This window comes from Benincasa hispida, chromosome 6, assembly GCF_027475165.1.
Source record: "Benincasa hispida cultivar pf3 chromosome 6, pf3_genome.v1.1, whole genome shotgun sequence".
Classification (NCBI taxonomy): domain Eukaryota; kingdom Viridiplantae; phylum Streptophyta; class Magnoliopsida; order Cucurbitales; family Cucurbitaceae; genus Benincasa; species Benincasa hispida.
The window spans coordinates 52,020,436-52,046,339 of NC_143483.1; the positions used below are offsets into that span (position 1 = coordinate 52,020,436).

A 25,904-nucleotide genomic window follows, 5' to 3' on the forward strand; every position below is an offset into this window, starting at 1 on the left:
AATAATCAAAAGTTGAAATATAAAGAATAAAGTTAGTATAAATATTGAAAATTAAAGTAATATATAAATCTAAATATTGGAGAATTTTAAAATTCAAGATTAAAATAAAATATAAATATAGCAAAATTATTTTTGTAAATAACAAAATTGATAAAGAAAATAAAGAAAATATAAAAGATGGAAATAAATATAAAAAGACAAAGAAGAAATAAAAGTACCTTGAGAGTTGAAATTTGAAATATAAAAAAACTAACATACATATTGAAAATTAAAATAATATATAAATCTAAATATTGAAGAATTTTAAAATTCAAAATTAAAATAAAATATAATTATACTTTATTTTATTTTGTAAACATAAAATTAATAAATAAAATATGAAAATATAAAAAGAAAACAAAACAAAATAAAACTACCAATAGGTCAAGAATGCATTTTGTTAAATAAAAAATAATCTAATATAAGATAGAAATGGAACAAAAAAAATTTCTTTTCTTAGAAATGTTCCTCAAATTTAGAACAAAAAACGGGAACAGTTATCAAACAAGTCATTTTCTTGAAAAATGAGAAATAGAAAAAAAAAAACGAAAAGTTATCAAACGGACTCTAAAATAAAAAATGATGTGATAAATGTGATCGATTTATATAAAATCGGAGATTTACTCTATTGTTAAAATTAAATTTATTACAACTATCAATCGAACTACCACCAAAATTTTATCTTGAATTCTAGAAAACCAAGTCTTTTATTTATCCCATAGGAATAAAAGGACAAAGAAACTAAAACTAACTCATTTAAGACATGAGTATTACTAAGTTTTCCCACTCAGATATACCCAAAAAAGTCTTATGTAATAAAATTATTATATTAAAAGAAGAAACCATCTTCCAAACTTTTGAAAACTTCAAACTCTTCCCCCTTTTCTCTCTATATATAATAATGTTGTTTAATTGCTTCATATTACTCAATTTTCATCATCTCTTCTACTTCTATTGTATCTCTCTCTTCCATTTTCTCTCTCTAGAGAAACCATGGCGGTGTTTTCCTCTCACCGCCTTGTTGACTTTCTTCCCATCCTCCTCTTCTTCCTCATCGTTACTATTGTAACTGCAGATGATCGATTTCCATTTCTTGGTACGTTTTTTCTTCTTTATTTTTTTTTGTTTTCTTATACTTCATATTTGTTTTTCCGACATTGAGCTCGATAGTACAAACTTTATATCAGTGGAACTATACTCAGTTTCATGAAGAAGCGTGTATTTGGTAATCTTTTTGTTTTCTCCTCACATTTCAAACTTTTTTAAGGAATCATGAAAATTAAAATCTAAAATAAAATATTCAAATTTTTAGTGTTATATGTAACATTTAAATTACAAAAAAAAAAAATATATATATTTATGGAAAATCAGAAAAAATCTTTCTTAAAATTTCGATAAACATGAATGAAGAAAAAAAATATCATGAAATGTTTAGTTTGATCCTATGATTATTTTTTTTAGTGTACAACAACTTTAGGAATGAGAGATCGAATCTTCAATCTCTAGAGAGAAATGAGCTAAACTCACTTTGACATTGATCATCATGAATTAAACCTATACTTTTTATTTTATTATACCCGTAATTGTTATTGACCATTATGTAATCAAACGCTTCCAAAAGAAAAAAAGAAAAAGGCAAAAAAGAGCTTACTTAAGTAATATAAATATCAAATCTACATACTCCATATTTGTTATACTTTTTTAAAAAAATCCAACTTTTTCTGGTCTCTAAAAAACTTATAAACAATTTTGATGGCTCATAAACAAGAAAATAACCCTGCAATAAAAATAAAAATAATAAAAAAAACATCTTTTATAATTTAAAAACTTGGATAATTGTTTTAAATGGTAAAAATTGCTGAAAATATTTTCGAAGTATAACAAAATATCATTTTCTATTAGTGATAAATTACAATAGATTTCTATTACTAACACTGATAAATAATGAAAATGACATTTTACTATACCTTTAAATAAGTTAACTCATTTTCCTTTATTTAAAAATAGTTCAAAATTTTTTGTATAATTCTTAATAACCGAGTAGAACTAAGTGGTAAAACAACAATTACTATCTAAAAATTATGGATGATTCAATTTGTCAAATAGGACGAGAGATTTGAGTTACAAATCTCTAGATCGCTAACACATATCGGTGAGAGAAATTTTCAATAATAGTTAAACTTATAAAGTTAGAAAATATATATGAAAGAAGGCCTAACATATTTGTTATTACAGATAAAATCTGCGAAGAAGTGAACTGCGGAAAGGGGAATTGCACGGCCGACGCTGGATATCCGTTCGGATTCAAATGCGAATGTAATTCTGGCTGGAAGCGAACTCGTGAAGATGACGACGATCTCACTTTTCTTCCTTGTGTAATCCCTAATTGTAAATTCCTCTCTCAGATTCCTCTGTTTGTTGAAAATGGCAATCGATTTAATGTCTCAACTCTCTCCCCTCTGCCATCTCTGTTTCTTGTCGTTGTTGTTTAGGTTCTCTCAACTATGGCTGTCAGCCGGCGCCGCCGCCGGTGCCGGAGAAGCCGGTTCCGAATAACTCGTCTTTCTTCGATGGTAATGTCGTTTTGCACCACCATTTGCCCTGAATTCTGTTTTTGATATGTTTTAAGCATGGATTGATATGATGTGTTTGCAGTTTGCTATTGGGCTTACTGTGGAGAAGGAAGCTGTGTGAAGAACAGAACTTATGCACACACATGTGAATGCAAATCTGGCTATTACAATCTCCTCAACATCTCTGCTTTCCCTTGCTATAGTGATTGTAAGATTCCCTTCTTATTTCTCTTTCCTTTTTTCAACTAATTCATACTCAAAACTTCCCTTAATCTCTAATGGATTCTTGGAGTTTTAAACTTTCGAATCTAATAAGTCTCCAAACTGTTTATTTTTTAAAAAAATGAATTGATGTAATAAATATCGAATGATTTTTATATCTAGTGGAACAATGTTTCAATTTCGTGTATTACTTACATGAATTGAAACATCAATATTGAACACAAATTTGAAAGTTTAGAAGACTTATTAGACAATTTCTAAAGTTAATGTACCCATTCAACAAAAGCTTGAAAGTTGGAAGGACTTATTAGAGATTTTTCTAAGTTTATTGAAAGTTCATGGACTAAACTTGTAATTCAACATTATATTTAATAACTATATTTTTTGAGTTATCAATTTACTTTTTTTTTTTTTTTTTAATTTTAGATTTAACAATCGTGGATGAAAAATTGTACCATCAATTTTGAGATGGTAATTGACATCTTTTTTCAGTGAACTATGCTTAGAGATTATTGATCGACTAATTATTAGGTTATGATTAAGGGTTTGGGCTGTCGATATTGATCAGACTAGTGATGTATTTCACGAATATCTTACGATCTTATAGAACATTGAGTTGGAATTCGAAATTTTAGGGTTTTTTTTTGTTTTTTTGAGTTCAATCCGTGGAGTCCGATCTAAAAGTATATATTTATGTCAATTAAATTATATTTATGTTTGAAGTCAATCTCATATATATATATTTTTTAAAAAGGAAGTAAATCAAAATAAATATAAAAATTAGGAATGGATGGTGTGTTTTAAATTCTTAATGTAAATTTAAATTGACGATATAATTATTTAATATATTATTCAATAGGTACAATTGGATCCGATTGTGCAAAGCTTGGAATTAAAGTTGCAAATGTGAATTCTACTGATAATGGAAGTGGTCCAGGCACTGGACAAGGTGAGATGGTTCACATTCTATAGGTTAAATTATAAATTTCAAACCCGTTTATTAACTATTTTATTTTTGTTTTTTGTTTTTTTTAAAAAGTAAGTCTATGGACATTATTTTCACCTTCAAATTCATTCTTTTTAATCCAAATTTTGAAATTTTCTTTAAAAAAAAAGTAACTTTCAAAAAATTATTTTTATTTTTTAAATTTGGCTAAGAATTTAACTATTGTACTTAAGAAAAATGTAATTCATTGTAAAAAAAATATAGATGAATTAGGTTTAATTTTTAAAAATAAAAAACGAATAACAAATTAATTACCAAATAGGGTCTAGTTAATTTTAGTGTTTATATTTATTTAATTTCAAAATTCTAAAAACATCTAATAATTATGTCTATAAAATTCTAATTTGGTGTTTAATAGGTTCATGCTAAATTTAAACTTTTCAAAAATTAATCCTATTTATAATTTTGAATTTTATATCTAATAGAATAAATTTGGAAATTTTAAAAAAAATTGAAAGCTCAAAAATTAATTTGTAAAACTTTTTTTAGGACCAAAGTTTTAATATCTTGATTGTATTTTTTTAAAAAAAATAATTATAACCTTTAATTATTATTTTTTAAATATAAAAATCTTAAAACTTAGCTCAAAAATTTAAAAATACTTCTAAAAATCAGACTAATTAGGCAAAAACATTGTTAATAGATACATAAATTAACACGCACGGCATAATTTTTAAAAAAAAAAAAAACAAAAAGGAAAAACATAATCTGCATAGTAAGTAAAAAAAAATGTTTTCATATTAGATGATAATCAAGGAATATCATGAAAAGATTGGAATTGATTTTTTTTATAAAAAAAATTAAGAAAAACAGAGGTGGAAGGGAAACGTTGTTTACAATAATAGAAAAACACAAAATTGAATGCTTCAACATATTTTAAACTTAAATTCAAAGTTAAAAAATGACCCACAGCACGATGTCTCTAATAATTTATTCACCATTAATTTAAACAGTCATCTTCTATAAAATAATAATATATAAATAGTAAAAAAATTGCACGATTTTATTATTTTTCTTTAAATTATTGTGGTTCTTTGGATCCAAGTTCATCCACGTGCTCGTCTTCTACATTTTTCTTTGTTCATTGCTTAGAATGAAAGTTTTTATAACGTGTAGAAATTTATTTCTTAATTAATGTTAAAATTTGAGAAACGACATTAGAGACAGATAGACACAAATAATAATCTATAGTCATCTATCGTAGTATATTATAGATATATTGTGTTATTTTACTATTATTTATAAATATTTTTGAACAGTTTTATCATTTAAAATAATTTTCTTTAAAAAAAAAATTGTAAAATATATGCTTAGCATCTATAAGTTGAAAAGGAGGCATGGAAATTAATTAATTTCTCCTTTTGCCATATATTATATATTCCTTTCAAGAGTTCTATTGACATTATGACATATAATAAGAAGTCCAAGTCCACCACCTTGTTTTATCAAAACTCCTCTTTAAATTAACCTACAAAACATTGAAAAATGTTGGCAAGTAGCTTAACTTAATATGTTATCTTATATCTATTTGTGTCTCAATTATCCTTTATTTAAAAAATAAACTTTAGGAATATTAGGTTTCCTATTTTAATAAGTACAAGTTTAATGAAATTTAGGGTCTGAAGTTTGGATTTCTAACCTATCTCTAGATCGAAATTGAATTTGTGTATGGACCTATATATTTATATTAGTTTGTAGATATATAGTTGGTAAAGATTAGGTTAAAGTATCATTTTGATCCATATAATCTGGATCTAATTTTATTCTAACTTTTAAAATTTAGTCCTCGTCGAAGAAAAGAAAGAATTTTAAAAATAAATCATGTGTGGTTAATTTGAAGAATTTTTTTCTTTCAAATTTGGTTAAATAATAATAATAATTTTCATGTAAAGCTAATTTTAAGATTTATTGATAGTAAATGGATTAAATGTAAATAATTGGAAGTACAAAGATTAAAATAAAACAAATTTCAACGTAGAATATATCATTTAAGAATGGTTTATAAAGATGGTGAATTATCTCTGTTTTTTCCAATATGATATCTTCAACATAGCTGATCATCTTGGTACTTTCTTAGATTCACCATTCTTGGATCAAATTCTAATTATTTGTTTTGGATTGAATATTCAATCAAATTTCAGTGACTTTGATATCATATTAGATAAATATGAATTTATATTTCAAAATTATTAATAGTACTTCGTATATCGAATAAGGCTGTGAGGTTTACCAATAATCATTTATGATATTTTCAACAACCAACCTAACAAATATAAGTCCAACTTCTTAATTGAGTTAAGCTTGAAAAAAAACATGTCATTTTTGTCATCCTTAGTAACATGAAAAATTAATTTTTAAAACACTCTTTTCAAATAAACTCCAAAATTTTAATAATGCTAACTTTTCCTTTTTTTCTATTTCAGGAAACTCCATTCTACCAGAAAAGTTACATTGGGTGGCTATAGCAATTTTATTTGCCATGAGCATGGAGCTTTGAAACTAGCACATCCTTTACTATATATAAGATATTAAATAATAAATATAAACTGATATTCATTTTGGTTGTCACACTGTTTTTTTGTTTCATATAGATTATATTCTTATATCTTATATTTGGAGTTTGGTACATATAATAAATAAATCATACCTTTAGTCCTTGGAGGCTGGTGATGACTGATTTTGTAATAGTTTTGTACAGATATTAATGTTATTGCATTAGTTTTTTTTTATTTTATTATTATTATTATTATTATTTTAAAAATCACTTTTAGTCCTTAAACTTTCATACCAGTAACAATTTATTAATTAGACTATTCACTTTGTAAAGAAAAGCTCGTAAGAACGCACTAAAAAAACAAGAGATAAACTAATAAGGAGGGATTTTAACTCTTTAAACCAATTCCCACGTTAATTTTTTATTACAAGACCGATCCACATTAATGTTATTTCGCTTCTAATAATAATAATCTTTATTTCAAACTTTTGAAATAGAAAAAACTTGCATTCACACTTTTTTTTTTTTAGCTCACTTCAATGATCTAATCACAATTTGTCATGTAATAATTTTTTTATAAAATATTTTGAGCTTTATTTTATTTGACTAATTAAATTGAACCGGAAAAATAAGTATGCATCAACTAGCAGGGAAGCTCTTTAAAAAAAACATTTAATTTTGATAGATGAATTCAGTGGGCAAGCACTTTTTCTAAAAATAAACATTTTGCCCTTTGAGCATATGTGAAATTGTTCTTAGCGTAATAAAAGAATAAATAAAAAGCATTGAAAATAAAAAAATTTGTCCTTTCACTTGTTTTTTTAGTACAATAATGAAAGAAAGGAGATTCAAACTACATATCCCGACATTACCAACATATTCAAATGACAATCGAACTATGCTCGTTTTTACTATTTTCACTTATTTGTGTATAGGAAAAAATATGAATCTATGAGATAATAGAATAATTCATGCTTATGCAAAATACTAGAAAAATTAGGTAGGTGGGATCATAAAGAAAAAAGGTTAGGCAAGTAGAATATCAAAAGAATTGAGTCCTAGCCCTCCAATTTTTATAATTCTTATATTTTTATTTTTATTTTGTAAACCTATTTAAAGGAAAATCACATCTAGGATTTTTTTAATAAAAAAAACAATATAAATCTCATATAGCTATACTGTTTTTCTGTTTGTTTTTCCTATAAATATTTTCTTTATTATTTAAACAACAATTTAGAGTTAGAATGTAAAGTGTCCAATTTGAGGATGTGAATTAACTCTTGGGCACTTTGCACAATCTATAATAGACCGATGAGTATGTCTTGTTGGTTTTCAAACTAAAAAAAAAAAAAAAAAAATGAATTGTGTTCATATATATTTTTTATTTCTTAAAATTTAATGTGTTGTTGCTAATCTTGTTGGTATTATACTATCAAATGAAAGTTCGATTTCTTAAAAAGAAAATAGTAAATATTATTGTTAACATTATGAATAACTATCTTAAATAATAAAACTGTTAAAAATATTTTCAAGTATAACAAAATGTCACTATCTATCAATATGATAGATATCAGTGGGCAATAGACTGTGAGAGACATCTACCAGACACTGATAGATATTTATCGTAATCTATCACTACAATCCTAATATTAATGTGGGTGATGGCATTTGAATTAAAAAATGATCCTGACCCAAAAATAAAAAAGTGTTAAAAATATGTCACCAACCCACCCATTGAAATTTATTGGCTAATTTGCTCCCTTTTCCCTTTTAATGCCACTTCATGTCAAATGATCACACATTTAAAAAAATGGCAATTACATGTAGAATGAAATTTAAAACTACCTTTGTGGTAAATGATCACTTGTAAGTTGTTAATCTAATTAGTGTTCCATGTAAAAAATGACATGAATTTATATTAGAAAAAAGAGTTAAACATAATTGAAATTTTCTAAAATTTAGTCCAAATAAAGATAGTCATTGGAGCTCATTATAAATATGAGGGTGAGAATTTAACCTCTCGATAAAATTATCTATTTATTAAATTAAACTCAAGATCACTCAAAATTTCATGGATTTAATTCATAATATAACATTCTTGGATGAAATTAAATAAAATTGTTGTCATTATTTTTCTTTAGTACAACAAGTTGAAGTATAGAAATATAAACCGTTGAAGTATAGAGATACAAATCTCTACTCTCAGGACGAATACACACAAATTCCTATTAAACTGATTGTTTTTAAATAACAAAACAGTTGGAAATGTTTTCAAATATAGCAAAATATTAGTGTCTATCAACAACCCTAACTAAATAACAAAACAATTGGAAATGTTTTCAAATATAGCAAAATATTAGTGTCTATCAACAACCCTAGCTACGCTATGCCAACTTCAGTAAAAAAAGAAAATTAAAAAATATTTTATCTCTAAACTTTCATGAAATTAACAGAGCATTTGTAATGATTTAGTCTCTATACTTTCAATTTTATAACAATTTAGTCACCAAATTTTTAAATTTGTAGCAATTTAATCCTTACCATAAAAAAGAATTAAATGCCAACATGTTAGGTCCTTAATTAGGTTATTGATATGCCTAATTTGAAAGTATAGTAACTAAATTATAAGAATGATTTTATTTTTTGAAATCCGTGAATGTTCGGACTCATTTATGCGCACTAATTTCATGGAACAACCAACTTAATTCTACAATATTTGGGTATCAAGAAAATTCATAAGATAACCAACAAGAACGTAGCTCAATTGGCATAGTGTTTGTATTATCGACCTCGAGGTCTGTGGTTCGATTCCCCTAGAAAATTCACAATAAAAATGATACAAAGTTACAAAAATAAGGATAAGTTTGTTATAAACCAAAATTCAAAAACTAAATTGCATGAAAATTCTGCACTCAGATTTTTAATCTAAAATTAACGATACTTAGATGAAAAGTATATTTTAAGTGTTAACTCATTCAATTATTTGAACTCAACCATGTTCTATCTTTCTATCCTTCAACAGAAATTATTACATTCGATAGTTTTCACTTCCTCATTTGACAATTTACATTTATCCCATCCCAAATTTTAAGCATATCATCAGCAAAAATTTGCACAATTTCTTATAATACAGTGATGAAATCAAGCTCATTGTTACCAAGAAATCATGAACCGAAAAACAAAAAAAGAAGTTGCAGAGGAGGAATTGTAACAGTTTTCAGAAGAACTCACCAAGGGAAGTAAAATGGAAACGAAATCATTTGTTCTTGATGTCGATTCCATCTTTTCCGGCGATGATTACGGCGGTCGCCATATCCAAGAACAATCCATGCTCCACTACTCCTTCAAACGCCGATATCTCTTTTCCGGCCGCCAATCCATCCTTGATCGGAGTCTTGAAATACAAATCCACTATGTAATTCGAGTTATCGGTGACATACGGCTTGCCATCGGCGTCCAATCGGAGCTTCGCCTCGCAACCTTCGTCCTTAAACAGCTCTTGAAGCCTCACCAAATTATATTTCCAGCAAAACTGAACAACTTCAACCGGCATCGCGAGACCGCTTCCACCGAGACCGTCAACTAATTTAGTATCATCGACGACAACGACGAATTTATCGGAAGCAGCCTCCACCATTTTCTCACGCAATAAAGCGCCGCCGCGGCCTTTGACAAGATTCAGATCTGGATCGACTTCATCAGCGCCATCGATAGCTAAATCGAGATGCGGATGATCGTCCAATACAGAAAGAGGAATTCCTAATGCCCTAGCTTGCTCCTCGGTCCGCTTGGAGGTAGGGATTCCAACAATGTCGGTCAATTGATTAGTGTTGAGAAGTTCGCCAATCTTAGCGACGACGAAGGCGGCGGTGGAGCCGGTGCCGAGGCCGAGGACCATGCCACTCTTGACATACTCGACGGCTTTGTCGGCGGCGAGTTTCTTGAGGTCGTCTTGAGTGAGAGTGGAGACGGAGCGGGCATGGACGGAGAGAGGACGGCAAGGGGCGGAGAGATTTAGGGGTTTTGAGGAGCGGAGAAGAAGGTTGGCTATGGAGGAAACATGGCGGGAGGAGGACAGAGAAGGAGGAGAAATGAAGGAAAGGGAAGCCATGGATGAGAGCAAGGGATAGGGATTTGAGTTTTTTTGTGTTCTTCTCTCTTCTTTCCTTCTCTTCACTTCGCTTATCCAACTCCCACTGGCTAATAATTTTGCAATTTTTCCTTTTTAATTTAGTTTGTTATAATTATATGGGAAAAAAAAAAAGGGAACTTTTTAGTTTTTTTTTTTTTGGTGTGGTCTGTGAAATGGACATTTGGGGTTGGTAGAGGTTTGGTGTTGTTGGAGCTCTTGATTCAATTTTGGTTGGCTTTTCTTTTTTACATTATTTAATTTAGTTTTGGGTTAATGATAAAAATCGTATATTACAATTGCACCCTCAAATTAAAATTACTTATATAAATATTAAAATTGAGCCATCAAACTTATAATAATTGTAAAAACTAGAGAATAAAAATCGGACTCTCAAATTTATATAATTGTTATAATTCTTACAATTATATAAGTTTTTTTTAGTGAATCAATTTAGATCATTTTTAAAAAATTACATCTGAAAATGGTCAATTTATTCAATTCTTACATGTAATGTTTATCCAAATATAAAGGAATGAAGGTTATAAATTAATATACTTATGAAAGTTTAAAGTTTAAATTGATTCAATTACTAGTTCGAACATCTCTAAAGTTTACTATGTGAATTGATAATTTTCCTGTTTTAATACTATTCAAATATAGCATAGAGATTTGTATTATGACGAATTAGCAAGATTTCACCAATCGTATTAGGAACATAATTCATTTCTTATAGATAATAGACTAATACTTGCTTCCTTGGGCAGTCGTATCTGTTATTGATTACTATTATGTTTTTGACATTTTTGAGAGAGGACTATACAAAAGAATTTCTTCTTTAAAAAAGAAGTTGTTTTTCTTTTTCTTAAAAATAATAAATTGTTCTTGTTATTGGTCATTTTGGACAAAAAAATTTGAGTTAAGAAGTACATACTGTCAATGATCATCACATAAAAATTATAGAAGTGCAAGAAATAGGTTAACAGGCCAAGGGAGAAAAGGACTAAGTGGGAGAGGGGACATGTATTTTCTCTTTTTATCTCGTAGGTTGTCTTCCTTCCCCAAAATTACAAGTTCACTGTCAAAGGCATGTGAAGGTCAGGTGAGTTTCCTTGTCTGTATTTTGTCATCAACACCTATTAACTTTGTAATCATGGTTAATGGAAAGACATCTATTGATTGGTAGGTAGGTAAGTGCAAAATTCTTTATACATGTTCCAAATGAAGATTTTATTTTCCAAAGAGTTAGTTTTACATCTCTTAACATATTCTATTAGAAGTCAAAATGAACATAACTTAACCGATATAAAACGTGTATTATCAACTTCTAAATTATAATTTTGATTCCCTTCACAAATTTCAAAAAAAAAAAAAAAAAAAAAAAAAAAATTCTACATAAATTAGATTTTAGCAACAAATTTTATGGCTGAGGTAGTTTGAGTTTGATAATGCTTTAACACTAATAAAGTATGCATTCAAACTTCTATTTGGAGAATCAAATTTAAACTTCTAATTTGAATTCGAGGTTGTGATGTTAATGAAATGCACATTCTGATGATGAGTTTTGGTTAGTTTGGATTAAATTTGCAATGTTTTTGTAAGAATAACCTAGCACGTGATGACTCTAACATTCTTTTAATTATTGTCTATGAATCCCTTATGTTTTGACTCCACCAACTCAACTACTTAGCACTAATTTTTCTTCTACATCAATTCTCAATCTCATCCTTGTAAAGTTATTTAATGGGGGTTGGTAATTTAAACCGTGTTAATTGTCAAAGTTTAGCCTTTTGTTATAAATAGACTTAAAAATACATACTCAAATGAATCTTCAACCATTTTTCAAATTTTGTTTTAAGCCGTTAGAAAATTATTGCAAATAATATTTTTTAACCATCGTTGTAAATGTTACTTGATTTCTTAAAAATCTTTTAAATATTTATTAATTCAATCAATTTGTTGTCAACTTGAGCATATCTCAACGAATAAAAAATTTCAACTTCTTCCCAGAATGTCATAGATTTGAGTCTTCTCCTATTACTTGTGAATGATGTAACCATCAAAGTTTAAGAACACAACTATCAATATTTAAGAACCAAATTTGAAACTTAACAAAGTATTTTCTTAAAAAAAATGAATATAACAAAACACTTAGAGGGATTGAGTTTCAATATATGATAATTATCTTCCTAAGATTTAATGACAAATTTACTTGAATACAAAATGATGTCAGATGGAAATAATTTAATGAGGTTAACACAAGTTTTATACAGTTCAATGTTAGGAATCAAAGAATTACGATTCAACTATGTATTTAAGATCAACATGAGTATAGTTCAATCGATATAAAATTTGTATTATAGATCTCAAGGTCAAAAGTTCGATTCTTCTATCTCATATAGGGTAAAAAGAACAATCGGGTTTAGAGGGAGCAATTAGAATGTGACCATTAGGAATAATTTTCTTGAATGGGCCAAACAAGCTTGTAGAATATGGAATGGGGTTAATGGGTTTGACCCAAGCGAATATGCGGGTCAAGGCCGATTCCTACCGGACCTTTCCGCCCCGACGCGACCAATTTTGGGAGCAATGGAGTTTTGCTTTACGCAGAATTCATTCCCATATTCCTTTGTTTCCCTTCTCTTCTCGTTCGATTAGCTATGGCTGCCGCATCTGCCACCGGTATTCATCGGAATCAGGTGAGTGGTTCAAGTTCTTGCGGCGTTTGGTTCACGATTTCTTGCTTAATTTGTCGTGAAATGATTAGTAATCATGTTAATACTCGAATCTGTCGCTTGAGTTTTGAGGATGGATTTTATTGCTTTAAGCTTAGTTTTTGTTCTTCATACTGATTCTTTGTTTTTAACTAGGTTGATCTGTCCGACTTCATTAACTGGTCTGGTGTCGAGTGCCTTAACCAGAATTTCAGCCATACTTTTACAAATGCTCTTAACCAGGTGCTGTTTGTTATTATTTTGACTAGAGCTGTTTGTTAGTTGCACTTGCTTCACTGTAGTTTTTTTTAAAATTTCTTTACATGGTTTAATAATTAATTTCTTGGTTTAATGAAGTTAAAGATGATGCCGAGTTAGACTTGTGTTCATTGGAGAATGTAGTTTACTTCTCTCTTTCTTTCTAATTGCAAATCTTTCGTATATTCAATATCTTCTTGAGAAACTTTATGTGGGAATGGTGTGGAGGAGGGAGTGGGGTTTGCATCTGCTGAGATGGGAAGTTGGGCAAATGTGAATTTAGCTCTATGAACCAAGTTGGTGAATATTTCCCCCTTTGAAAACAGATGTTGGTCAAGTCATTATTACTTCGTAAAATGAAACTACCTTCCCTCTCGAGATTGGTTTTTTTACTTTCAATTTGGAAGACATCTTTGTGATATTGAGTTACATGTTCTGTATAATCTTTCTCCATTTTTAGTAATACATGTAGTTGGGTTCTTCAGCTATCTGGCATCTTTTGTTTTTTTACTCCCCATCCCTGATCCCTCTCTTTCACTCTGATTTTGGAGGCCAAAATCCCGAAGAAGATCAAGTTATCACCTAAAGGGTTTCATTGGTAAGATTAAACGCACGGCATAGACTTTGTCTAAAAGCCTTCATCTATGATTCTGGGCTGTCAGTGGGGGGTTCGTTGTGTATGAAAACAATACAAGATATTTGTTATCGACATGTCACTTTCACGTGGAACTTAGAATTGATTTGTGCACACGTTTGGAGTCAGTTTGACTACTCCCAAGGATTGTAGGGGTGTAGTGGCGAAGGTGCTTGTTAACCAAAATTTCCATGATAAGGATCTGAATCACTGGCAGAAAAATTTCTTCGTTATTTTGTTGAATCCATGGATTGAAAGTTGAAAGAAATAAAGTATACTAAGGGTAGTCTTGAGAGAGATCTGCAGTGTGAAACATCTTAATTTCTTTCTATTCTGGTGTTTTAGTCTAAAGTGTTATGAAATTATCCTTCATTTTTTTAATTCTCAACTATTGTACCAACCTATCGTAATTTTGTTTTTAGATTGCTTATTTGTTTGGGGCTATTTTTTAGGTCACTCCTTTTATACATTCATTCATCACACTAGAAGTTGATGTATGTCATTTTGGTCCTTTTGCTTTGGACTTGTTTCGTTTTAGTTTTTGTACTTTTAAATATTCAAATTTAGTCCCAATATTTTTAATAAAGTATAAATTTACTCCTTGCTGTTAGTTCAGAGTTAATTTTTGTCGAATTTGGTGAAATAATATTAATATTAATTTCCATTCTATAAGAATGTGAAATATTTTCAAAATTGATAGAGGAAAGGCTAACTGGGCTCATTTTTTTGGGGGGAAAATTAATCACTACCTTATGTAGGAACTAACTTTAAGATTTATCGAAGTATGAAAACTAAATTTGTACATTTTAAAGTACAAGGACTAAGATAAAACAAGTCTAAAAGTAGATGGACCAAAATGAAATTATAACTTAAAAGAAAATCTTCATGATAAAATAGTTCTCTTTTTCCCCTTAATTTCTTCCCAACAGCCAAGGGAAATTATTATACTGAGGGCTTGAATCAACTTTTTTTTCTCCCTAAATTAGACTTGTAGGGATAATGACAGCTTGCTTCTGGAGAGTGATGCAGACGAGCAGCTTTTGATATACATACCTTTTAACCAAGTCATTAAATTGCATTCCTTGGTCATTAAGGGACCTGAAGAGGAAGGTGACTACTCTTTCTATTACACCGTTTATTAATTCTAATCCATAGTTTATTTTCTTCCGAGTATTTCATTACTGCTTGTCATGTATAATTATAGCTCATCTAATCTATTGGCATAAAACATTATGTTACATGTTTTACAAATTCAACATGGTCAATGAGGGTGTGACAAGTCCATTTTAAGTTTTTACTAATTGATTTTTTTTTCTCTTCTCTCTTTTATTTTTTATTTTTATGTCTTGTAAATCCTTTGATGTCCTGCAGTTTTATTTATTTTATTTTTTTGGGGGTGTGGTGGCATGGTAATGGACTATGAACATAGAAATGGAAAATTTCTCAGGGTTAGAAAGAAAAATAACCCTGAGTTTGGAAGTGGATAAATGTGCTTTCTTGACTTTCTATCAAAATCTTTTGTAATTATCTCGTCTTAATCTCAGTCAATTGATAAGTTTTTGTTTTTTTAGTATTTCTTGGCTGTTGGAGGATGTCTAATTCTAATCCCCCTCCCCTTTAGTTATGCTCGTACCTCTATTTATCTCTCTATTCAAATAAGTATATTGCAATATCTCTTTTTAAATGAAAAATGGATTGCCATGGAATGGTGCTATCACTTAACCAGGAATGTACACATTGTCTTTCACGCTCTCTTTTATTCTTCTTAATTTACAAATCACAGGATTCTAATACTTAGGTTGTTCCCAGGCCCTAGGACTGTAAAGCTTTTCTCAAACAAGGAGAATATGGGATTTGGGTAAACTAATTGTTTTCTTTAGTTAATATTTGGTGCAAATGTTTTCTAAATATTATCAGTTGATTGTTTGTTTCATGAACATTGCAGCAACGTCAATGACTACCCTCCTAGTGACACGATCGTGTTGTCCCCAGATAATCTTACGGTAGATTTTCCCATACTTTTAACTGTATCTCATCACAAAATGGAAAACTCTTTAGAAGAGATTATATACAAGAATTGGGAGATCATTGTTTTATTGTTATGCTTCGTAGGGAAAGCCAGAGGTTGTAAAGTACGTGAAATTTCAAAATGTTCGTAGGTAAGTCATTTCTCTCATCAATGTTAATTGTCTTCATTGAGATATCGTATATTGAAAGTATTGGTTGATTGTTCTGAATAATTTAAATCTTTTATCAGCTTGACAATTTTTATAGAGGATAACCAATCCGGAGCTGACACTACAAAAATTCAAAAGATTGCCTTGTACGGAACAACGTAAGTTGTTTTTAACAATTAAATATTCCACTTGAGTTAATTTTTATCGTCTATATTTTCCTTGCCACATTTTAATTGAATTACTCCTATATTGCACACTCAGCAAGCTTAGATGATATGAGGTTATATTTTAGTTACCTTGACTAATAACTGAGTGATAGTATATGAACTTACATCCACAAAAGAGAACATTTTCGAGGAAAGTAACAGGTGCTATATCCATTAAGGAATGCTTAGATTAGTTCATCTTTGTAAATTCCATGCTAGAGTTTTGCTACTTTCATCCTTGCTTGATGGCTAACAGATATTTTAAACCTCTTACTCTTTCTTTTGCAGATTATTTAATTAGTATACAAATTTCTTATTAGCAACGTTTAGGACCTTTTTTTTCCCTCCGGGCGAAAACAACTTTCTTTGAAAAAAAAATAAAGAATATAAAGACATTCAGAAAACTAAGTTTACAAAAGAAGGAACTCCACTAAAGAAAGGGGCTCTAACTATGCAAAACAGTTCCTATAGAATTGTTACTTAAGGTCTTTGAAATTGAAGCCCGGAGAGAAACAATGAATCTGACAAAGGACCAAATATCACTTGGATCACTTTCAATCCCTCCAAAGATTTGTTATTCCACTTCCCTTAGAGAACCCATAAAGTAGTGCACACTCCTGTAAGTGACAAAAAGCAACCTTCCTCACAAAGGGGCACATGGAGGAGGAACTTCCTGATCATAACATTTGTATCCTTGTGTTGAGCTAGCAAAAAACCAAACGTCTAAAAGAAGTAATTCCATACCGAACTTGCAAACTCACTAACTCCAGAGAATATTTTTTAAATAGGGACTAACATATTAAATAGTCCTCTCGAGTTCCTTTTTTCATATTCTATTCCATGATAATTGATGCATGTACTTTGCTTTAGGGGACAACATCAAGTACAAACTACGATCCTCCATGAATAATATAGACCATCTCATATACTATAATCTAAATTTACATTGCTTGTTGAGATTATGCCCATGGTAGGATTGGAATAGAGGAAAAAAGTGTTCAACTCCATTTCATTATTTCTTTATGCTTTATGAAATGTTGAAGTTGATGATCTGTTTATGCAGCGTTGAAACAACTGACATGAAGGGCCTAAAGAAGATCGAGGATCACTGAATGCCAAAAAAGAGAGGAATGATGGTCTCACACTCATATGATTATGAGTAATTGATATCAAAGTTCAATCTGCCATAACGATAAGAACTTTATAATGGCTTTTTGATGTCGTATTCTGGAACTTTGATGAGTTTGTATACCTGCTCGATCGGTGGCAATGTGTAGTTCAATATATCACACTTATGCACATTGTTAGGTAGTCAAATTCTCTAACTATTAGATCTGCTTGATCATGGTTGAGATTAAGTTAGCCATTTAAAATGAATACGAGAGGAATTGATTTACGTATTGTGCTGAATAGATGTATTGTTTTCTTCTCAATAAGGTTGATCCAACCAAACTAATGAATGACCCTTTAAGATCATCCTATGTGAGTATTTCATCGTTCATTCAAACCAGCTTTTGAAGAGGGAAAAGAAAAATTCTTGAACGGTTTATTTGTATGACTTATTCTACTTTACAAGTTTACTACAATGTCAAATATCTTATCCTTGCTCCAACTGGGAAAATATCAATTTATAACAGTATATTTTACACCATCCATTGTTGAAAACTCCTCATGTGGAAGTTATAATTGTATCAGGTAAATGTCTAAATTTTTATAAAAAATTAATTTAACCCTTAGACAAAACTTCCATCGAAAATCGCCCCATAAATACTCTTATCATCTATTTTGTAAAACCAACTTTGAGAATTAATGCGTTGAAGATGTTTAAATCATCAATCATGAAGGATCTAAATTGATTGGTTTATGCAAAATTAAGAGTTTAATCGTCTCAAATTATAAGTTTGACATGATAATAGTCAACCAATATTTTATGGAGAGAGTAAATTGATATACTTATGAAAACTCAAGATTTAAATTACAATTATTAGTTCAAAATTTAAATTGATACAACACTCAAAATTAAGAGTATAAATTGATACTTGTTCTTAAATTTTCATAAAACATATTAGCCAATACATATTATGTATTTTATTTATGTATTACTTCTTTTTGATGTGGGGATGGGTGATCAAATTTCTTATCATTGAATTAACTTTTTACATTGTATAAAGTTGTACAAAGTTATACCAAGGGATCTCGATCTGTACTTTTAACCTTTTATGTAGTTCCCATAGGGGACCATTCATCATTTCCTGGTTCCTGCCAATATAGAGACTTGGAAAGAACCACATTGATCCCAAGTTCAGTTTATTTATTTATTTATCTATGTTGAGGAATTCTCAAGTTCAGCTTATTGAGCTAAAACTTGGAGCATACAAATCAATGCTACCAATTTGTAACCTTGACGTCGACTCGACATCACGAACTGCCAAGAATCTAAACCTGATTCCATGATTATTACATATTAGAAATGCGCAAGTAACCGTGCTTCGATGTTACAGAGAAGATCATTAGAAGAGTACTTACCTGAAAGCATTTGATAAGTGACCAGTTTTGACAACAAAGAAACTTCTACGTTGAAAACGGTTGTCAAACATTTGATTTGTTTGTTCATCAAGAAGATGCCAACTGCTTCCCCCATCTTCACTCCCCTCAACAACCCTGCCACCAGAATTGCCAAAGATTGGTATGAAAATAAATCACCTTAGAAACTGAACTTTCATTCAACAAAATGAAAGAATAGACAAGGTAAAAAGAAAGAAAAGAAAAACCTCACAAAAAAAAAGATCGAAAAACTGCAAAACAACGGACTCCAACCTAACAAAATCAAATTAAGATCATAACTACACAAAAGAACCTAACAACTGAAGCCCACAAAGAGGCATTAAACCTCGATCACCCAATCTTTCCACCTCTCTAAAAAATTCACCGGTCCGCTAGAGCCAAACTCTCCACGAAATAGCAAAAAAACTAACGTGCCACAATCTCCTCTTAATAGGAGAGCTTAGAAGCACCTCCTGAATAATAACATAACCATCTCGATTCCAAGCCAAACACAAACCGGAAAGTCTACAGCCAACCATGCCAAAAGAGACTGAAAGGACTGACAGCCTGACAACAAATGATGTAAATCATCAAATCTTGGAGAACTTATTCATCTTTTATCCATAGTTCATAATCTTATTCAAAACTCGATGAACAAACTAACATGCAACTATGCAACTTTGTAACTAGAAAATTTTCCCATCAGGTTGTGCATCAAAAGTGCAGCAGATTGGGCAAACAATGAAATCAACTGTTCAAAGCAATCACTTGAAAATAAAAACACAAGGCAACACATAATAATAATACAGAATGGTAATATTTGATCAACTGCATTGAAAATAATACCAATCCATTGGATCCCTTTCAGGTGCATCATTAGCTGACATCAACTCATAGGCAACCAATTCTTCCATCTTGTTGTCTAATACCTTGTACATGATCCAACAACCTACAAGAGGAAGTACATGAAACACAAACACAACTTTGTTTGGCACAAAGATAAGAGGGGTTGTTATCTTGTGTTACTTTATTGTATCCATATTAAAATAACCAAAAAGAAGTAGATATTGAATTTTCTTAAATGAGCAATATTAAACAATTTAGAGATTCTTTTGATTGTTCCTAGATTTCCTTCAATAAACCATTGTTATGACACTTGCATCATTAGAAATATGTTGTTACGTTTTTGCCACTTCTCATAGATATTGCAAAACTTCATTTGTCTTTATTTAATGCATGCAAAATGCAAATATCCAGAAAATTTCCAACGCTGTGATTGACATACCAAGGTATACAATATATTCTAATAAACATGTCCTTACCATATGCTCGCATCCCGATCATTAAAAAAAACCATCTAGGCAAACTGCTATGTTTGTTTATCATGTTCACTGTATTTAGAGCTGTACACGTACCTTTCGCGCCATTTGGCTCTTCCCATTTGGATGAACGAATCCCATCAAATGCTGATGTAGCCTGTAAGTTTGATTAAAGAAATCTTTAAGATGCACGCTTCCCTAAAATAATAAAGCATTAGCAATGGTAAACAGAACTTACTATTCCAAAAGGAAGTTCCTCGCCACTTGCAAGGACCAAGCCAGAATGCATTCTTTTTAACTTCAGACGAGGAAGACATAAAAAGCCTCTACCAAAGTTATCACATTTGTTGATATCTTGTATTACTTCTTCAAAAGCATCTAACACAACAGGCAATGCTAAAGAGGTATAAACAGGCTCATTGGCCAACCAAATTTCAACCCTCCCATCAGTGTCCAGATTGCTATCTAATGACAAAGCACCAAGAAAACCCTTCAAGGAAGGAAACAACCGATGCAAAAAGGGTTTCATCTCATCTGAGTCTGAATCTACCAAAACCCTTCTTGTCCTAAAGGCAGATTTCTTGAGATTTGTTACAATCCCTTGAATAAGTACAAGTACTTCAATTGCTGCAGACTTGGAAAATTCATCAGGAAGTTGAGATAGAATAGAATGAAATGCACTATAAATCCTTGTCACATGCTCATCCACACATTTACGAACAGGACATGCAGAAGAACTCAAAGAGCCTTCCTCATCAGAGCCAATCTCCAATCTTGATTTGCGCCACTCCTTGTCTCCACTTTGTCTTCCAGGTAATGAAACCGAAGAATCATCCATAGAGTGGGTGTCTATCTCCCGTGCTTGATTTTCCTTTTCATCACGATCTTCAAGTTCAGACAGTAATTGAGATGTAAAGGTTGACCGACATTGTCTTGTTATTTCTGCAAGCATATTTGATAAGATCTCCTCTGTAACGATATTTCTTCGAGATAAAACCTATATTTTTTATTAAAAAAAACAAAATCATGCATGAATTAACAAACAAAGAGCAAGAAATTTACACATAAGAGAAAATAATTCATACCGTTTCCCCTTTTTATACAGTAGAGTTGAAAATTAGATTGCGGAACAAACACTAAGGTCATTACTTCATACCTCATTCCATTTCCTCGTGTAGTGCTTAGTGACATCACGAACTCCATCTATAGAAATTGCAATGACATAATTTAATTTCTTATTCCACCTGTGAATAGAAAAATAAAATTAAACTCAGATGAGTAAAAAATTACTTTTGGTCCATACCTCATATTGAGACAAATTGATAAAAGAACAAGTACCCCTTTTCATACAACAATGGTTGGTCATATACTGCTTCACAGGGATCTAGGTGCATCCATCTGAGTAATAAATAGCGGTCAACATCAAATTTTAAAGGTTCGCTAATATAAATCAACTACCAATGGTGCCTATTACTTTTTTCTAATAAGAACAATAGACCTATAAATTAAACTAACCTCCCTAAAAGAAGAGAGAAGCACTCGGTCCAAACATGATCAGTAAGATCAAGAATCTGGAGATAAACAAAAATTAGTACAAAAGAGCCAAATCTCTATCAAGTTACCGTTTCTTCTTAAAGAAATACATAAAAAACCAGATGCCTTCACAACATATTACTACATGTAGCTAAGTTTCTTCCCTCAACATCGTTTAAGGTTATCTCAAAAAAATGGTAATTTAAGGAAAAAGATAAAATCATGAGATAACTCACCAATCGAGATTCATAGCCAAAAACACGACAGTAGAATGTAAAGCAATTGGCCCATTCTCCACAGCGTCCCCTCCTTGTTTCAGAAAGCTGCATGCCAAAAGGGAGTGAAATTGAAACCTATTTAATTATATAAGACTTTTTGATTGCATAAAGAAAATTGAGTACCTTTATTGGATCATTGAAACGTGGGAAACGAGTAACCTTTTGGCATGAATTACAGCTAGAAGTGTAAACAGAGAGAAACGAGAGAGAAGTAGAAGATTAGAGAGGAAGAAAAAAAGGAAGAAAAAAAGGAAGAAAATGAAATACATGAATTCTACCATTCACCAACACACCAAAACCTAATACTAAACCTCTATGCTTAGTATTTACCACTATCCAAAAATTGATCACATTTGGAAATGGACCTCATTTCAGACCATCTTTGAGAAGATAAACCAATTTCATTGAGAATGAAATAAAAGAGTACAAATCCAAACACTTACAGGTGTATATAAAAGGTGTTCTAATTTGTAACGAAAGAGGTCAAACTATAAAAAAGTAGCAGAAAGTAATCACTAAAGTAGCAGGAAAAAATTATAAACAATTTGTTTATACCTTATTCTTCATGCATTTGGCAAAAGACGTAGTTCACGTGAACGGAAAAGTCTAGCAATATAGAACGTTGAATCCAGAAGTATAAGCCTAACCAAAAGAGTCCATTGCACATACCAATATAGTTCAACTCGATAACCACCAAACTGAAGTTCTGAAGGAAGTGGATTGCCCATATCTTGAAATGTTGTCGTATCTCCACAATGTTCACAAGAAGGTGCATTAACCCACCTTCACAATAATAAATAAATGCAGGAGTTTCATCGACCAATGATGTTAGCATAACACATAAGGAGATAAATGCATCACATGATTCAAATCATATCAGCAAGGAACTATGGAAGAATATTGACCAAGGATTACAACTTAAAAGAATACCATGGACTCCGAAAATGATTGCAGTCCAATAATCGATCCAATAAAGTAATACAGAGCAAGTACCTGAATGATTGCTTGAACCAGAAAAGAAGCTGCAACAAGAAAGCATGATCTTGTTCCCATTTGGATGGTTCGTACTTTCCCTCCTACAACGGGCTCACCACAATGACTAATTGTCAAGCACACAAGCTTTTGACATGATGTTGTCTAGACCTATTCAGCTAGAGCTAGAAAACCTTAAAAAATAAAGTCCTGCTTGCTTAAAAAAAAAAAAGAATTGCAACAGAGTTCAAAAAGTGGCAAAGCCACAAAATCCAAGGCAGGAATTAAAAAAAGTGCAATTAGAACGCGAAGATATTTTGGTATCTATATCTTACCGTAGGCAACTGACTAAATTCTAATTATGATATATGAGGCAGTGCATGGAAGCATACTGCCTAGTCTCCAATCTTAGGCATTACAATATTCAGAATGACTTCGGATAAATAAGAGAGGAAACAGAGAGAGCAGTTTCAATAAAATACAGTATATGGAAGCAAATCAATTGACACCTTGGCCAGAGATACTAGCGCTTTCTCCTGAAGCTCTTCCACAGGAACAGTTTTCCTTGCAGACTCTTGGCTTTTTGGATCTTCATACTGCAGCAAACAAATAGGTCAATTAATCAAAGAGAAAACAATTCTTCCAAGGATCATACAACAACGGATGGTGGATACTCCTACAATGCTAGAAAAAACTCATTGTACACTATTCACAACATCGTCAACTATCTATCAACCTAACGAACAAAGGAAAATCAAATTGAAACCGTAGTACAAACGGAAAAAGAACAAGAAAGCTATACCAAGCGAACTTGATCAATAAAGCCTCTTATCTTCTTCTCAAACTTCTGCCTATCATCCATAACTAACTACCTCGACGCAGGCACTGTCTTCTCCTGCAAAATTCAGTCCCATAATCAAAACGTCGCAGCAAGCAAATTATGATAATCATCAATAACGACGAACAGAATCATTTCCAAACAAAATTGATCGAATAAACGAACCTTCGACACTTATGACCAATTGTTAGTTGTATGTCCTCCGCCAATGGTCGATCATAACAACCGGAGCTTTATCATCGGACATAGCCGCGACTTGTCTGCTTCTTCTCGCCTTTAAGCGTCTGATAGATCATCAAACTGAGCCATTTTCATCGAAGCTCTTGACTTGAGTAGCAACGGTGAAATTGGAATTTGAAGCACAATGCTTTTGATACCTTCCTTCCACTTCCGCTTTTCCCTTTCTTCAAATATGAAGGTGGCCAGCGAATGCAACTTTCCGGGTTTTAAAATAGTTTCGGCTAAATAATGAGGTTTTTTAATAATATTATTTTTTATTTCATTTTCTTTAAAATTAATTAATACGTATAACGAGGGATCCAACCTCTAAAACTATATATATATATATATATATATTTATTTATTTATTTATTTTTAATGTTCATTTCTCTTGTAAAACTATATAAATTTAATATCAATCATACTATTTTTAACTTATAATTTCTATAGGAATCATATTCATATAATTAATATTTGAATCATATTCAAATACTCATCTCGCACTGAATTATATAACGTATCAACGTACATTATACTTTATAATATATCAACAAACATTAGTCTTATTGAACTAATAAGGGGACCTTACGCACCTACAGATTGAAACTCTAATGATACGAGATTAATTAGCTCTAGTCATTATGATTTTCTTGAGCTCAAATAATGCTTAACTTTGGAATCATATAACTTCCCATGATTCCAACATACAATATGTTTCGTCATGAATCTTATGGTCCAAAAACATCATATGTTATTTAGATAATAAAAGTAAGTTATTACTGCAAAGATTATTCATTAATACTTTATGAATGGACAACAATTCTCTTGAGAATATTTCTCAAATAAAAGACAAGTGGTCATTATGTGTTGATGATAATTTTCAAAGTAACATATTTATCAAACCCTTTGACTAATATCGGTAATTGAAAATTAAAATCTTGAAAGAAAATGACATGACTTTGAATTATATAAAAACACGTTAATTGGCTATATGCAATCTATTACCTTTTCTAATTCAGCATAGAAATTAAAAATGAACCCAATAGATTTAATATGAATTTCATTCATATTAATTCAAAATTTTCATTGTTATGATACTCCATTGAGTTAGAACAAGCGCCACCGAAGGGTGGTTGGTCATTCCTTCATTGGATTGAGATATTCTGAATCAATTGTTACACTAGAATAACTCTTATTCCTATAACAATTAGTTACCATTTATTTGGTCAATAAATCATTAACTTATTTAACAATTTCTTGTAAGTGTGACCTTCCATTTTAGACCCTAGAGTTCCGCCTGAATGAGTCAATTGAAGGGAAAAACCGATTGGGACAAAAACTAAAGTGATCCTATCCATTTCTGGAGTTCACCCTGATATTGACCTAATGAACAAACCATCCGAAGGGGATGCTCCGAGGGCGCCTTGAGGTCGTGCAAGAAAATCTCACGATATAAACCAATGAAGGAGACCGTAGGACATGTTGACACACATTCTTTACCCATATACTATAAATACTTTCTCTATTCATCTTAGTACTGACCCATGTAAACATCATCAGAAGGGAGACACTTCTAGAGCGCCTCAAGGTCAAACATGAGTCTCATGGTGTGAACTTTTAGGGAGAACGTGAGTGGAAAAATAACATATCATATACATCTTTTTTCTTCCACTATGTATTTTACAGACGAGGGATCATTACTTACGTAAATTAGGTTAATAAATTTATCTAAATGAATTTGTAAATTGA

The 25,904-nt window shown here is 30.8% G+C and overlaps 4 protein-coding genes across 4 annotated transcripts; 2 read left to right on the forward strand and 2 right to left on the reverse strand.

Annotated features, from left to right (window-relative positions):
* Nucleotides 1-930: 930 nt before the first annotated feature.
* LOC120080588 (uncharacterized) lies at nt 931-6,601 on the forward strand. The gene is made up of 6 exons (XM_039035306.2): nt 931-1,135; nt 2,275-2,427; nt 2,532-2,612; nt 2,695-2,820; nt 3,694-3,783; nt 6,264-6,601. The coding sequence occupies exons 1-6, from the start codon at nt 1,033-1,035 to the stop codon at nt 6,335-6,337; spliced, it is 627 nt and encodes a 208-aa protein (XP_038891234.1). The 5' UTR covers nt 931-1,032; the 3' UTR covers nt 6,338-6,601.
* A 2,347-nt stretch (nt 6,602-8,948) lies between these two features.
* EMB3119 (Ribose 5-phosphate isomerase, type A protein) lies at nt 8,949-10,561 on the reverse strand. Its single transcript, XM_039035212.2, has 2 exons — nt 9,566-10,561; nt 8,949-9,147 (listed from the first exon to the last, which is right to left on the reverse strand). Exon 1 carries the CDS (start codon nt 10,443-10,445, stop codon nt 9,591-9,593), a length of 855 nt encoding a protein of 284 aa, XP_038891140.1. The 5' UTR covers nt 10,446-10,561; the 3' UTR covers nt 8,949-9,147; nt 9,566-9,590.
* Nucleotides 10,562-12,900: 2,339 nt separating this feature from the next.
* On the forward strand, nt 12,901-17,928 carry LOC120080604 (PITH domain protein (DUF1000)). Its single transcript, XM_039035326.2, has 8 exons — nt 12,901-13,162; nt 13,334-13,420; nt 15,056-15,179; nt 15,879-15,927; nt 16,015-16,072; nt 16,182-16,228; nt 16,327-16,404; nt 17,516-17,928. The coding sequence occupies exons 1-8, from the start codon at nt 13,124-13,126 to the stop codon at nt 17,562-17,564; spliced, it is 531 nt and encodes a 176-aa protein (XP_038891254.1). The 5' UTR covers nt 12,901-13,123; the 3' UTR covers nt 17,565-17,928.
* Nucleotides 17,929-18,575: 647 nt separating this feature from the next.
* Nucleotides 18,576-24,377, reverse strand: PNG1 (peptide-N-glycanase 1). Its single transcript, XM_039035300.2, has 15 exons — nt 24,102-24,377; nt 23,901-23,993; nt 23,608-23,694; nt 23,120-23,202; nt 22,796-22,909; nt 22,250-22,304; nt 22,085-22,171; nt 21,831-21,886; nt 21,654-21,713; nt 21,472-21,559; nt 20,554-21,312; nt 20,412-20,472; nt 19,843-19,945; nt 18,979-19,113; nt 18,576-18,894 (listed from the first exon to the last, which is right to left on the reverse strand). Exons 2-15 carry the CDS (start codon nt 23,958-23,960, stop codon nt 18,798-18,800), a joined length of 1,845 nt encoding a protein of 614 aa, XP_038891228.1. The 5' UTR covers nt 23,961-23,993; nt 24,102-24,377; the 3' UTR covers nt 18,576-18,797.
* Between the last annotated feature and the right edge of the window lie 1,527 nt (nt 24,378-25,904).

Bases quoted from the DNA above. Each gene is read 5' to 3' on its own strand.
- LOC120080604 (XM_039035326.2), top strand. From the start codon at position 13,124: ATGGCTGCCGCATCTGCCACCGGTATTCATCGGAATCAG. The intron at 13,163-13,333 runs GTGAGTGGTTCA...GTTTTTAACTAG, and splicing joins CCGGTATTCATCGGAATCAG to GTTGATCTGTCCGACTTCAT. The intron at 13,421-15,055 runs GTGCTGTTTGTT...TCCCTAAATTAG, and splicing joins TTACAAATGCTCTTAACCAG to ACTTGTAGGGATAATGACAG.
- EMB3119 (XM_039035212.2), bottom strand. From the start codon at position 10,445: ATGGCTTCCCTTTCCTTCATTTCTCCTCCTTCTCTGTCCTCCTCCCGC.
- LOC120080588 (XM_039035306.2), top strand. From the start codon at position 1,033: ATGGCGGTGTTTTCCTCTCACCGCCTTGTTGACTTTCTTCCCATCCTC. The intron at 2,613-2,694 runs GTAATGTCGTTT...ATGTGTTTGCAG, and splicing joins TAACTCGTCTTTCTTCGATG to TTTGCTATTGGGCTTACTGT. The intron at 3,784-6,263 runs GTGAGATGGTTC...TTTCTATTTCAG, and splicing joins TGGTCCAGGCACTGGACAAG to GAAACTCCATTCTACCAGAA.
- PNG1 (XM_039035300.2), bottom strand. From the start codon at position 23,960: ATGGATGATAGGCAGAAGTTTGAGAAGAAGATAAGAGGCTTTATTGAT. The intron at 23,695-23,900 runs GTATAGCTTTCT...TGTTTGCTGCAG, and splicing joins TTATTGATCAAGTTCGCTTG to TATGAAGATCCAAAAAGCCA. The intron at 18,895-18,978 runs GTAAGTACTCTT...TCATGGAATCAG, and splicing joins CACTTATCAAATGCTTTCAG to GTTTAGATTCTTGGCAGTTC.